General features: G+C 39.2%; 1 protein-coding gene across 4 annotated transcripts in view; it reads left to right on the top strand.

Annotated features, from left to right (window-relative positions):
• LOC134816306 (mediator of RNA polymerase II transcription subunit 24-like) overlaps positions 1–11,885 on the top strand; it is a 30,976-nt gene extending 19,091 nt beyond the window's left edge. For 2 of the 4 annotated variants that reach the window (XR_010160396.1, XR_010160397.1), the window contains exons 12-14: positions 5,305–5,442; positions 5,620–5,764; positions 11,385–11,885. Coding sequence is in view for 2 of the 4 variants with exons in the window: in XM_063825097.1 (XP_063681167.1) it covers positions 5,302–5,442; positions 5,620–5,764; positions 11,385–11,577 (479 nt within the window). In the remaining 2 variants the exon portion in view is untranslated. Of the gene's footprint in view, positions 1–5,301; positions 5,443–5,619; positions 5,765–11,384 lie in introns of all 4 variants that reach the window. The other 2 variants (XM_063825097.1, XM_063825099.1) reach the window with 1 other exon arrangement.
• Positions 11,886–13,461: the final 1,576 nt, after the last annotated feature.

The raw sequence follows: 13,461 nt of genomic DNA on the forward strand, positions 1-13,461 counted from the left end.
GTGTAATTTTACCGAAGTATCAGCTGCTGTTCATGGGGAAGAGAGCATTAGAACAGCTCTTATCAGTGGGCTAAGGGACAAGCAAATTCGGCAGCGCCTAATGGAGGACACTAAAAGTTTAGATGATACCATCACTCTGGCTTGTACTCTGGAGCAATCAATCTCAAACAATGAAAAGTATAACGGTTCTAATCTAAATGGTATTGTTAATGGAAACGATTCTGGACTGGATTCAAAGGATCATGCGGTTGTAGCTGCCACTCACGGCAATTCAGTTAGTCCTAATATAAAGTGTGGATATTGTGGTAAGGAGTACCATGTTCGAACAGCGTGTCCTGCTAATAATACTACTTGTAAAACTTGCGGTAAGCGCGGACATTGGGCACGAGTATGTCGATCAGCGACGGGTCTTGGGAAGACCGCACCTAATGATTACTTCTCTAAGAAGAACTCTGCAAACAACGCTTATACTCCAGTTAACAACGCCTACAACGTCCCGTCTGCTGATCAGCCCCAGCAATCATCCCCATTCTCTTATCTTTGTGCTATGTCTCCATCGACACCTTCAACGCTGTCTCAGACAACCGTCAACGCAAAGGTAAATAATCATATCGCTTACATTTTGATTGACACTGGTAGCTCAGAGAGTTTTGTTGACTTGGGTTTTGCTAGACGAAATGGCATAACGATAGGCCCGGGTACGAACAAAATAACTTTAGCTTCGGAATCAATGTCAACAAACACTCAGGGGTCCTGTGTAGTAGATATTGTGATTGAAGGCCACTCCTATTCAGAGTGTAAATTATCAGTTATGGACAAACTATGTTGCGACGCAATCGTGGGTTTGGATTTACTCCGAAGTCATACGAATCTTGTGGTTAATTTCGGAGGAAATAGAGATCCCTTGGTGATAGATGAAGCTGGTAGGAACTGTGCACAGCTTTCAATGTCGAACCTTGAGCCCATACCTCTATTCTCCACATTAATGGAAGGCACCAATCCAATCGCTTGTAGGTCCAGAAAGTACTCTGATGCAGAGAGAACATTTATAGCAAAATCGGTTAAAGAGTTATTGGAACAGGGCACTATTAGGCCGAGTAATAGTCCTTGGAGAGCACAGGTCCTCGTTACAGGTTTAGATTCGGCAAGGCCCCGAATGGTGGTAGACTACTCTCGAACGATCAACAAATTCAGACACTTAGATGCGTATCCTCTGCCAAACCTTGATACTATGGCCTCGCAGATAGCTAAGTACAGGATCTATAGCACATTTGATCTTAAGTCTGCCTACCATCAAATCCCGATTCTCGAAGGAGAAAAGCCACTCACAGCCTTTGAAGCAGCTGGGAAACTATTTGAATGTTGTTGTGGCCGGACTTTACCCCTGCATTACGTAGGTCACAGAGGACTAATAAGGGAGTACCTCCTCCGCGGTTTGAGGCAGGTTGAAACTTTATTGACTTGCTGTTTAATGAATGAGATATTTTCTGGAATTGTGATTTTTATGGTATTAACCGGATTTATAACTTGGTAGATTTGAGGTTTTACAAATTCATGTTGAATCGTGTTTTACAAATTCATGTTTTATGAGTGCCGTTTAGAACAACACATGTTTCTGAAAGATGTATTTTTATACGAACCGATTATTTGGTTTTTGCGAGTATGTGACTTTTGAGAAGTTTTATCAATGTTTTAAATGTATCCTTATCTGCGCATTGAAATGGCGCAAATTCGTATAAAAAGCACGAATTTTCAGCTGACGCGCGCATTTGCGCGTTTCCATTTGTTAAATTTTTAAATTTTATTTGATTTTTACGGGTGACGGGGGGTGTATGTTGCAGTGGCGTAACGAAAGGCCCTGCTGACCCCGCTGTGCAGGGGGGCGCCGTCTTAGGGGGGCGCCAAATCGTCGTTTGAATGTGGGACAATTTCGAAAACTTAACTAAAGTACTAGCAAAACTGCGCGTTTTGCTCTAGATACACACTTTTTTAGAGATTTTACCGGTGTATTCTTTAAAATCACCTAATTTGTTCAATTTTAGGGAGGGGCACCAAAAGGGGAGGGGCGCCAACAGGGGGGCGCTTTTTTCGGCAGGGGGGCGCCAACAGGCAACGTTACGCCACTGGTATGTTGTGATTTATTTATTAACCATTTATCATTGTTAGGCATGTAGACAAATTTCCAGTTATCGCAAGAGTTGTCTCACTTGTTCAGAACACGTAGTGTGGGCAGAAATTCGGGGAATAGAGGCGTAGTGTGGGCAGACCCTTATATCAGGCCATCTTAGGAGAGAAGGTGTAAAAATAATAAATTAGGTTTTTCTGAATGTAGAGCAAAATATGTTTTTTCCGTATTATACACCTGTTACTCTTAGAAGAGCAAGTATGTTCTCACTTGTATTCTGTTTGTAGTTGCTCAAGGTAGGATTTCCAGTCTAGAAATGAAGTACGATAATTACACAAAATATGGAATTCATGACAAAGCTGAAAGATATGTTCTCTCAGGATACATGTTCCTAATTTTCCTATCGTCCCTGATAGGAGATACCCTCATTCTCATTGGCTCTATGAGGTATAACGCTATAAAGCTTCACAAGATCATGGTGGTATTCACTATTCATCCAGTACATTGCTGTCTCTGATTTGGTTTGCTCCATTTTCAGAGTCCTGCCTGGTGCAGTTTCACTTGTAGCTAATGATTGGATCTTTGGTGACTTTCTCTGTTCTGCAGCATTCATTGTGATGCTCATCTTTGCAGGAACAGGGGTTCTTCTTATCAGTGCACTTACATTTGCCAAGTTTATGATAGTGAAATATCCATTTAGAGCCGTCAATTTCTCAAAGAAACATGGCCATCTGGCAACATTTGGAATGCTTGCATTTTGGTGCTGCTGTGGAGTGATTTATATTGTTGGTGAAAAAGGTATTTACTTCAGCTACATGAGCTACAATTGCGATTTATATCACTCCCTTAATTCTAATATTTATTATGTCGCTAGAGTAGCTGCTGGAGCAATAGGTCTCATTTCTACAACAATAACCATCGTTAACAGTGCAATGCTGCTATATCTTGCAAAGAAAGTTGCCGATAGACGAACAGGGGGACTCCAGTGGCAGGGGGTCAGAACAGTGCTTCTCACTGTGGCAGCCTATGCCATATCGACTGTACCGTTAGCAGTTTACATGATAGAATTCACAGAAACCCAGCCACAGACTACTGCCAACAAATTCCATAGGCTTGCAATGTTCATTTTTATCTGAACATCGTTTCCAACTTCTACATCTACACAATCAGTCTGACCAGTTTTCGGGAATTCCTGAAGTCCAGGATCAGAGTGGTAGCTGTTTACATCGTGAGATGTTTTGTTCCCAACGGAGATCAGCCTACAGCTCATCGGGGGACGGAGCGACAAAGACTTCTGCCTTGATCTGACTTTCTCTTATTTTGCGAACTCATTAGAAACTCATAGAAACTGCCGAGAACGTTTTGGACAATTAATTGAAATATTTAAAAAAAAACATAAAATGACAGTGAACTTTATTTTCCTTAATACTGCCCGATGCACAATCTGTTCATAACTTTAAATATTCGATTTAATTTGATTGAGTAAATTTCTATGTTGGTGTTACAAGAAATAACTAAATTTATAAATTTGAAAATAAGTGTATGTACTTAGTCTAAGTTGTTTTTTGATGAGCTCGAATTAAAACAATATTTCTCATCGTTTGAGGCACATGATCTATATCTTATGTCGTTATTCAGTTGATTGGCATAATGAAAGCCATTATATTTTTACCGTAACATATCGACTAACCTTGCAGATGGATATAACATAGTGAATCAGTATTTTATTATTAATGAACATACTATGTATATGTATAATTTTGTACGCTTATTGATCTCAATTGTTGTGTTTCATTACTCAAATGCACAGACACAGATGGATTGAAAAATAGATGTTTTATGTTTTATAACAATTTATAAGAATTTATATTATTATAATTATAATTATAAGAATTAAAGTAATTGAATTAAAAATTATAATTTATAAGAATACTATACTTGGTCACTCGGATAATACTTCTGAATCCACGTTGCCATGGCACTGCCGAGTTTGGGTCCGAATAACTCAGTATTATTCCTTATCCACTACACTGGGGGAACTCAATCTGAAACACAGTCTATCTCCCCTCCGTTCAATGAACCCCATTTTCTTGTGATGTAGCCTCCACGGAAGTATTTGCTTTCTGTTCCCATTTCTGGACGGGGATACTCGGGAGAGGGTACAACTCTAAACCCTTCGTCTTGCACCATTTTTCCTAGACTGTTCTCTCCACGAACTAGGGTACACTACATTACATTGACAACACCTCATACAAATAATGGTTGAGTTAAAAGTTGTCGGTTGTGGGGTAAGGAATGAGAGTTTAGAACTCTCACCATCATCTAACAAAGAACCATATACTGTCCACAGCATAATTTACTAAAAACGAAGTGGAGAAGATAAGTGACAAGTAATACAAGTAGCCAATCAAGCAACGACCAATTATACTCTTAACTCGCTGTTACGTGTCAAAACAAACTTGAGCCACCATTTTGTTTCTCTTCAGATCATTCAGTGTTTAATATCAGAGAGATACGAATCACACGAGTCATTTAAGTTATGAATTGTACTAATGACAGTGTAACCCGTGCCTACGGCCGGGACTTCACTATCGCAGTTCAATTGCAAAAGTATAAACGGCGCAAAATTAAAACGGCGCAAAAGTATAAACTCGCTCAGTTGAAACCGGCCGCATTAGACTTAGTGTGCCCCTCTCCTCGAAAAAACTTTCTCTCCTTATCGGAGCAGAAAGTTAAAACAAAAACTTGATTTATTATTATAAGGGGCCATCTACTTAGGACGTCCAGCAAATAGGGAGGGGGGTGGTTTTGTAATTTCGGACAAATCCGGACAGGGGGAGGGGGGTCTGAAAATCTGCGATTTTGGCGGACGGCCTAAGTAGATGGCCCTTAATATACTCCAAGAACTAATATACTAAATTTATGAATAAGATTGTTCAAAAAAAATTAAGAACCAAAACGTACTTTAAACCATCAATTAAACCACTTACTACCTGCCGATTTTTAAATGAAAATATGTTTACAATACGAATTACGATAATTGTACCTCGCTATAACGCATCGACAGTCGAGAGAGGAAACAATTTTTTCAAAAAGACCGCGTTTTTACATAATGATACGTCATGATAAAAAGTCTAGACTAAAGATAAATCTGATGATAACACATGAAACCCCCACAGGATTGCTGAACGAAGGCCCACCCTCTAACTGGAAGTCGTACATCTGGTCCCTGGCACAACTCACCTTTCTATCTGTTGATTTGTACCTCAGTAATATGGCTGACAACAGCAACTCATCTATTGATAATGAGATTAGAGGTGAGAGTCTGCTTCCATGATACTTCTGAACTTTGGAGTTAAAACGATTATTTCAAAATGCCTTCTGTACCGATTTGTAGGTTCAATCATGGGCGTAGCAAATTGAACATGGAATGTTAACTGAATATTTTCCCCCTTGTAAACATTTATTTATTGATAATAAATACTTACTTGCAGCACCAAAAAGACAATGCCGGCGAAGACAGCTGGAGTCATTTAACCGTTCTGACAAGTTGAAGGAAGCTCTGCAGGTGTTTTGGCGGGAAATGAAAGACGTTATTAAGGAGGAGGGCTTCAGTTATTCCACCACATTCCTTCACAGGTATAGTTTTTGTTTGGGGCTGGCTTTTACACCAGTCAATGTTTACTCAAAATATATAATAATTGTAATAATCAATATTAATCCCCGAAGGGCACGCAAATTACATGCCATCGAACTCATAGCTATTTCGTCTAGATTTTATCAGTTTATTCTGATGACCCTGATCTGCAAACACATTTAAAAGCTTAAACGTTTATATAAAATTCTTTACTTGATAATACTGTCGTAGGTGTTTTATCAGTATAGGTTTGCGCTAGTTGGCAGTGAAATATGGAATGTGCTGTCAGGATGGCACGATAAGTGATTTAGATGGACACTGATAATAGTGAAAGTTGAGCTGCATATGTTAGGTTGATATCTAGTTTACTTATCTAAGGTTATTCTCGGTAGTTGATTTGTTGAGTGCCTGATCTTGCTGATTTACGTAGCCCGGGTAAATTATGTAACAGAAAAGTTGGCCATTCTTCATCGTTTCCTGAGCTTTGTAGTTCTATCATTACACGCTTTGCTGATTTCTTATAAATGCTTATTGAGAAAATGCTAGATGGGCAAGTTATGCGACTAATGTTGTGCTCGGTAATAGCTAATATAGGACCTTTATACAGAACACTAGCGCGTAGATCTGGTTGAGAGTACGTTGTTAGCCAGTCGATATTGTCGTCATAAGATGTGCCATACTTTGGTAAATCGGGAGGAAATAAGTCTTTTATCGACGACGGCAGAAGGCCAGGCATGTAATTTAACTTGTGCATCAGAGTCAGAGCATTTTTTATGATTACCCCGTGTACAGTTAATATTTCGTACTCTTTAAACGTAGCTTTAGTATGATCCGGAAGTTTACCATCTTTGTAATAGTAATTCACGTAACCCGGCATAACTGCTCGTATTCCTTGTTTTTGTTTAGTGAACAGTGAGTCAATGTGAGATTTTGCAGCAAAACCCCAAACGAGCGAACAGAAATTTAAGTGAGATTGTACAAAACTTTGGAAAATCTGTAAGCGTGCTTTGATTGGTAATTTGCGTTTTATTTTGAACATAACACCTATAAACCGTGACATTTTTGTTTTGACAGCTCGAATGTGGCTGGCCCAGTTTAGTTTGTCGTCGACAATAACTCCTAAAAATCTGGCCTCCGTTTTGCGTTCAATAGGAGTGTTGTCAATTTTTACCTGTAGAGACGATAAGTCTACCCGTCTTTTTGAAAATACCATATAGCAAGTCTTCTTTAAATTAAGAGCTAAGCCGTTTGAGTAAACCCATTTTATCAACAGATCAGTGAGGTGGTCGATTTTGGATTCAATTTCTTGTATATTTGATCCGGTGATAATTATATTTGCGTCGTCTGCGTATAATATAAATTTAGCTAAGTTACTGATTCCTGGTAAGTCATTGATATATATAACGAAAAGCAGGGGGCCTAATATGCTACCTTGTGGAACACCGTATACCATAGATTCTAATGATGAATTGGAGCCGTTCAAGGAGACAAATTGACTGCGACCATTAAGGTATGACTCGAACCATTTCAAGGCAATGCCGCGAATACCGTAATGCTCAAGTTTCCTGAGTAATGTCGCGTGATCTAGGACGTCAAATGCCTTACTATAGTCTAAAAGTAATAGTAGTGTTATTTGGTTCTTATTTAGGGAATGCAGAATGGAGCTCTGAGCATTGAGAAGCGCATGCTCGCATGATCTTCCTGGTCGGAATCCGTATTGATTCTCGAATAGTGAGTTATTCTTGTCGAGAAATTCTAGTACCCGCCTGTGCATGAGTTTTTCGTAAATTTTAGAGAACGAGCCCAAAAGCGAGATAGGTCTATAATTTGCTACGTCGAGTTTGGAACCTCCTTTGTGTATAGGTGTAACTTTTGCGGTTTTCAGAGCTTTAGGGAAAGTTCCCTCTGCAAAAGATGTGTTGACTACTGATGCAAAGGTACATACAAAATTTTGGCATGTGCTAGCTACTTTCAAAGGCTCAATTTTTGAATCGAGAGTTGCCTTATTTTTGAGGCCAATAATAATTCTATGTATCTCGGTAGGTGTCGCAGGTTCAAGGTAGATAGACGTTGGACATGACCCGGTCAGATAGTCCTGGAACCCCCCAGGATCGAAGGTCTGTCGGGAACTGATCTGAGACTTGATGTTGGCTGCGATGCTGGAAAAGTAGCCATTAAACTTTTCAGCGACAGCCGAGTTAGTACTCAGGATCGTCCCGTCAGTATCCCTCAATCTAATCTGATCAGATCCCCGTCTTTTTCTGTTTAGCAGGCCGTTGATTATCTCCCATTGTTTTTTGGAACAGTCCTGATATTTTTCAAATTGTTTTTTGTAATATCGCTCCTTGGCAAGATTAACGTGTTTACTGCAAAATAATTTCATTTTATCGTATGCGGCTATGTTTTCATAAGTAGGCTCAGTGATATTCAGATGATATAACTGCTGTTTACGAGAGCAGGCCGTTTCGAGCCATGGAAGTATCCACGGCTTCGGATCAGACCGTTCATTTTCGCGACGACTACGATTGCTCTTAACGGGGTATGCAGTGTTGTAATGTTTCATGTAGATTTCTGAGAATTTATCATACTGTTCATTTGCACAGCCTGATTCCCGCGCTTCCTCCCACGTCTCCCCTTCCAATAGCTCCTTGAAGATGGCATTGTTGGCTTCGTTAATAGTACGTGTTTGACGATATTTTGTGGTATTAGTCCTATTCGAGTGTGTGGTGTGCTTTTGTGATACTGCACGTAGCTTTATAGTGGTTAGAGTTGCAAGATGATCAGAGATGTCGAGTGTTAGAACGTTACTACTTAATGTGTTTTCAATATTATTTGTGTAAACATGGTCAATAAGGGTGGCACTGTGGTCAGTGACTCGTGTTGGTTTGGAAACTGTTTGAGCAAAACCATATTTTGCCAGTGTATCAATGAGGTTCTGGCTTGAGGAATCAGTGTCATATTTGATAAGATCAACATTTGCATCGCCAAAAAACATAACGTGTTTGCGTGAGTGTCTATCTAGTCTATTGAGTACGTGATCGAGTAAGCTAATGAAATTATTAGTATCTCTTGACGGTGATCTGTAGAAATTTACTATTACCTTCGTTTTGTTAAGACCTTTGCAGTTATGAATTTTGACTAGTTGAAACTCGCCACTCATATCTTCAGGATCCAGAGCTAAGTCAATACGTTCAATTTTCTCGAAATCGCACACGCGTTTGTTTATATAGATTGCTAACCCACCTCCTCTCCCCGATTTCCTCACAGGTGCTTGTATAACAGGTTCGTGAAAACCCTCGATCATAATATCATCAGTACCATTAGGCAGCTTGTTAATGTTACAGTTAGTTTCATTAAAGCATAATACATCGCATTTTGAGAAGGTGTGGATTTCTTCTCTGAGATATGTTATGTTTTTTGCTAGTGATCGTATATTTAATGAAAGTGCTTTTAACTCGTCTTTGGCGGAGTTTGTAACGTTTTTAGGTTCTTGATATTTGCACTTGGTTAAGATTTCGCTTATTTCATTCCAGTATTCGTTGTTTGTGTCACTGTTCTGATCTAAACTATTGCCAATGGAATTTATTACGTGCGAGCGATCATATGGATTGAAACTAAGACGTGATGCGTTAAGGTGGTCGAACTTATCATAGAGATCGAATGTATCTACATTGTAACCAGGAATAATTGATTCGCAACATCTGATGCAACCTAAAGTTTCCTGGAAACATTTCTTGTGCACAGGGCCCTCGCACCATGCACAAGTACGCAGGTTAGACTTAGAGTAACACCAACCCGGACAGGCCGTGCATTTGATTTTTATTTTTTGAGTATTGCTGACTTCACCATTAGTGTTCATGAAGTTGATAAATAAAGCTGATAAAATTCCGTTATGATTTGGTTAGTCAAAAGAAAAATGTATATGATAAATGTATATTGCTATAATTAATAATTATATATATGAAAGTCAGACCTGCTTCGCGAAAACTAACAGTTTTGTGTGCTAACAGATCCTGACTGATATTCTAACTAACTAATAATCTAAACTAATCCAAACTATCTATTTTAAAAATAAAATTAAAAAAAAATTTAAAAAAACTAACTAACTAGCAAGCGAGTATGCTCGGAGAGCAAGTAGCTTATACTGAAACTGTGATGAAACGTGTAGCTTTAACTTTAATGTAGCTTAACTTCAACTGTACGAAATTGACTTTTGCGAGGACAACGGAATGTGGATCAGTCAAAAGAGTAATACGGTGGAGTCATGTTTGTCTAGTAGTAAAGCAGAAGTTAGTCAAACGTCAAAAGTTAGGTGTATTGTCACTGAAATTTATTGATTTCTGTATTAGTACAATATAGTAAAATGTGAAATGTGCTATGGGCAATGTATTTTATTGTGTAGATAGTGTATCAAAATTTCGATTTTAAGTGTTTAAGTGTTTATTACCAATAATGTTACATAGGGGACTGTAATTACTGATTAGGATAACTGATAAGCTTTATTTAGATTACTGATAAGACGGGTTATAGTATGAAAGGTGTGAGCGTGTAACTTGTTAAGATACGACTTGTTTTAAGGTTTTAAATTTGCCGTGCTACGTTGACTTGGTTTGAAATATGTTTGCAGATCAGTCTTTTTGTTTAGTATTGGTATTGACAATAGTTTTATTTATTCAATTCTCATCCGAAACCGAAACCGAAACTGTTCATATAGTCATAGTATAAATCTAAAAATGGACGTCTTAGGGGTAATGATCCTTTACGAAACCCTAGGCTTATTAGAATAGAGTCTACCCAGCATGCAGTTACTATAGATTTCCCAGTGTTGTTTAGGTGAAGGCCATCTCGTGCGAGGTGAGGTAGACCAAAATACAGGTTGTCAAACAGGTGAAAATTGGCCGAACGTAGAGAAAGGTGGAGTAGCAGTTCGTTCAGGTTATCAATTCTGTCGTTCAGCTCAAAATAGGGGTCTGCACTCAGGTTAAGAGGTGTGATAGCGTCAAAAATGAATTCCGTTTTGAATTTACTTGTGAAATGCTTTAGGTGGTTGTGCAAAGTCATGGGATCAGCTCGACCGTATCTGAGATCATTCACTCCGGCACTGATCAGGACTAGATCGGACTGTTCAATTAAGGCTTGGTGTTGAGCTAAGTCCCTCAGATGGAATAGGTCTTCTCTGAATGCGATGATCGGCTCTTTGAGAAGTGAACAGTCAAAGGTGCGATTCTTAGAGTCAGACAAAATGAGAACTCGCAGATGTCGTTGCGGGGTTTGGTGATCCTCATGGTGCGGAGATGACAGACCTGGTGACATTAAGCGTCCTTGGTGTCGTCTGTTCCTCTTGTTTGGTCCGGGGTCCTCTATAGTATTTGCAGATTAATTAATTGTGACAGTTTGTGCTATGGACATAGTTGAGAGTTGTAGAGTACATGGTTTGCTTATTTGAGATTATTTTATAATTAATAGACAATGGTATTTACAGTATTACTACCCGGGGACTTCAGGCTTAGGTGTTTAAAAACATCGAGAACATGTGACATGGTGGAGTGACAGGCTTTAGCTTTTCGGGTATACTTATTTGATATTAACTTTAAGTCCAACTGATAGTCCATTCTCTTGCAGGTTCATCAAGTTTGGAATAGAAATGGATAAGTCCCGATTAAAAGACATTATTGCGGATGTAGACAAGGATGTGATAAAATCTATAGCTACCCATCTCATCGAACACGAACTCATTTCAGATGGAGTAACCTTGCTCCTTTTGTCGGGGGTCGATCAGAGTCAGTGTTCTTCGATATTGCAAAGTGTTCTCTGAACGCTGTCAGAGGTCTCACGAAGACCAATCTTGAAACGCTTTAAATCGACTTTCGTGTGATTATATAAATCGATATGCTTGTCACGTACCTTCACTGCTATTGAGATACTACTATTAGTATTTGTAACTATTTCATTTGTCATTGCCTCCGGTGTTGCCAGAACTCAAGAAGAATTTGAATTTTCCGCACTTCTTAAATTTGACGGCTTTTGCCTTTTTACTTTTAGGATATTTGGGTTACAGTTGGAACTGGAAGATTTCAATTTCAAATTTTATTGTGACTGCTCGAAATTTATCTTTAAATCTCAGTTGTTTATTTTGATAATTGTCAAATCTAACTTTGCTTCCAGCTGCTTTGATTTAATATTACTATTAGCACTTTGTAGTTCGATGCACTAGTACTACTGCCACTGGGGCCGCTCCACTAAATAGGCAGTGCGCCATCGATAATAAGACGCGCGCGCTGACCATTGAATGGTTTTTTTGCTCTTATTTCAGCCAGCACATTATTTTGGAAACAATCGAAAAGTTATAATACTTCCCATATAACAATTTGTGGAAATTTGGTCAGCTTACGTAAAGTTAAACACTTATGTTCTACTGAACCTAATTTAGTTTGAGCAATTTCGATGCTCAGAATTTGAGTTATCAACGAATTTATACCTATTTTGTCATTTTTAGACCTCTTAGTCAAGGCCAATCTCTCCCAACTAAATTAGGTTCGGTAGTTAAGTATGATTGGAAGGTTCTGACAAATTTTCAGCATGATTCATGTCCAGGAACCGAAGATATGACGTACAGAATAATACGACAAAAATCAACGAATTTCGTCAAATTACGCGACTTTTACACCTAATTTTGCTCCAAAAGCCGCGCACCATCAAATATGGCACCTAGGCGAAACTCACTGATCATTCAAAAAAGGTATGATAAATTTGGTACTGTGAAAATTCTCACAGTCTCTAGAAAACGATGGTACAAAAATTTTGAAAATCCGAGCAAGTTTATTTTTATCGTGCACCTTGACCATTGTTAATGATCTGGCCCGGCGCGCGCTACTTCGTAGCACTTGCCATAACATTTCGAGAAGAAAGCGGCGCGCGCTACTTCGAAGAAATTTAGACGAGTAACATCCGTCAATCGTGCACCGCCTACACTAAATCGCTCGCACAAATTAAAAATCTTGTGTAACTGGAAATTTTTCATTTTCACAAGATTTTTAATTTTGTAGTAGTACTAGTGCATTGCACTTTGACGGATATTAGGATGTTACTCGTCTAAATTTCTTCGAAGTATGAAGTAGCGCGCCGCTTTCTTCTCGCCCGAGGCAAGTGCTACGAAGTAGCGCCAAGCGCGCGCCGGGCTAGTCCATTAACAATGGACGATGGAGCGACTTTCAAGCTTTCATACACTCCACACTCAGGACCAGAGGACCTTCAAGGTCTTACTGGGCGGCGCTCAGCCTGTCATTCCGCCGAATCTTTATTCGGGCTGAGTGAATTATGACCTCCGATCCATCGCCCTGGCCCTGAAAAAAGTGCGAATGCTCATTGGATGTTTAACGGGTGATACTCGTAAAATATTTGTTCCATAGGTCCTGGTAGGTCGACAAATCCAACTCGGCGTGCGTCCTGGTAGGTTATAAACCTACAACTTAACATCCCTCCATTCGATGTATTTTGGACGATGATTCCCAATCGCCCCCATTGACGTAGGGCATTTATGTTTCCCTGAGGAGTTACAAAAATGAAAAAACTGCTACATGTTGCACATCTGTTTTCTGGCCAGAAAACATGATTAGGTCGAGTAACTGTAACATGTAAGCCTCCTTCGCATTGTACGTGTGTAAATGGACGCGTTTTCGTTTAAAGTGTCTTTTAAAGT

This window comes from Bolinopsis microptera, chromosome 6, assembly GCF_026151205.1.
Source record: "Bolinopsis microptera isolate Bmic1 chromosome 6, MBARI_Bmic_1.0, whole genome shotgun sequence".
Classification (NCBI taxonomy): Eukaryota; Metazoa; Ctenophora; class Tentaculata; order Lobata; family Bolinopsidae; genus Bolinopsis; species Bolinopsis microptera.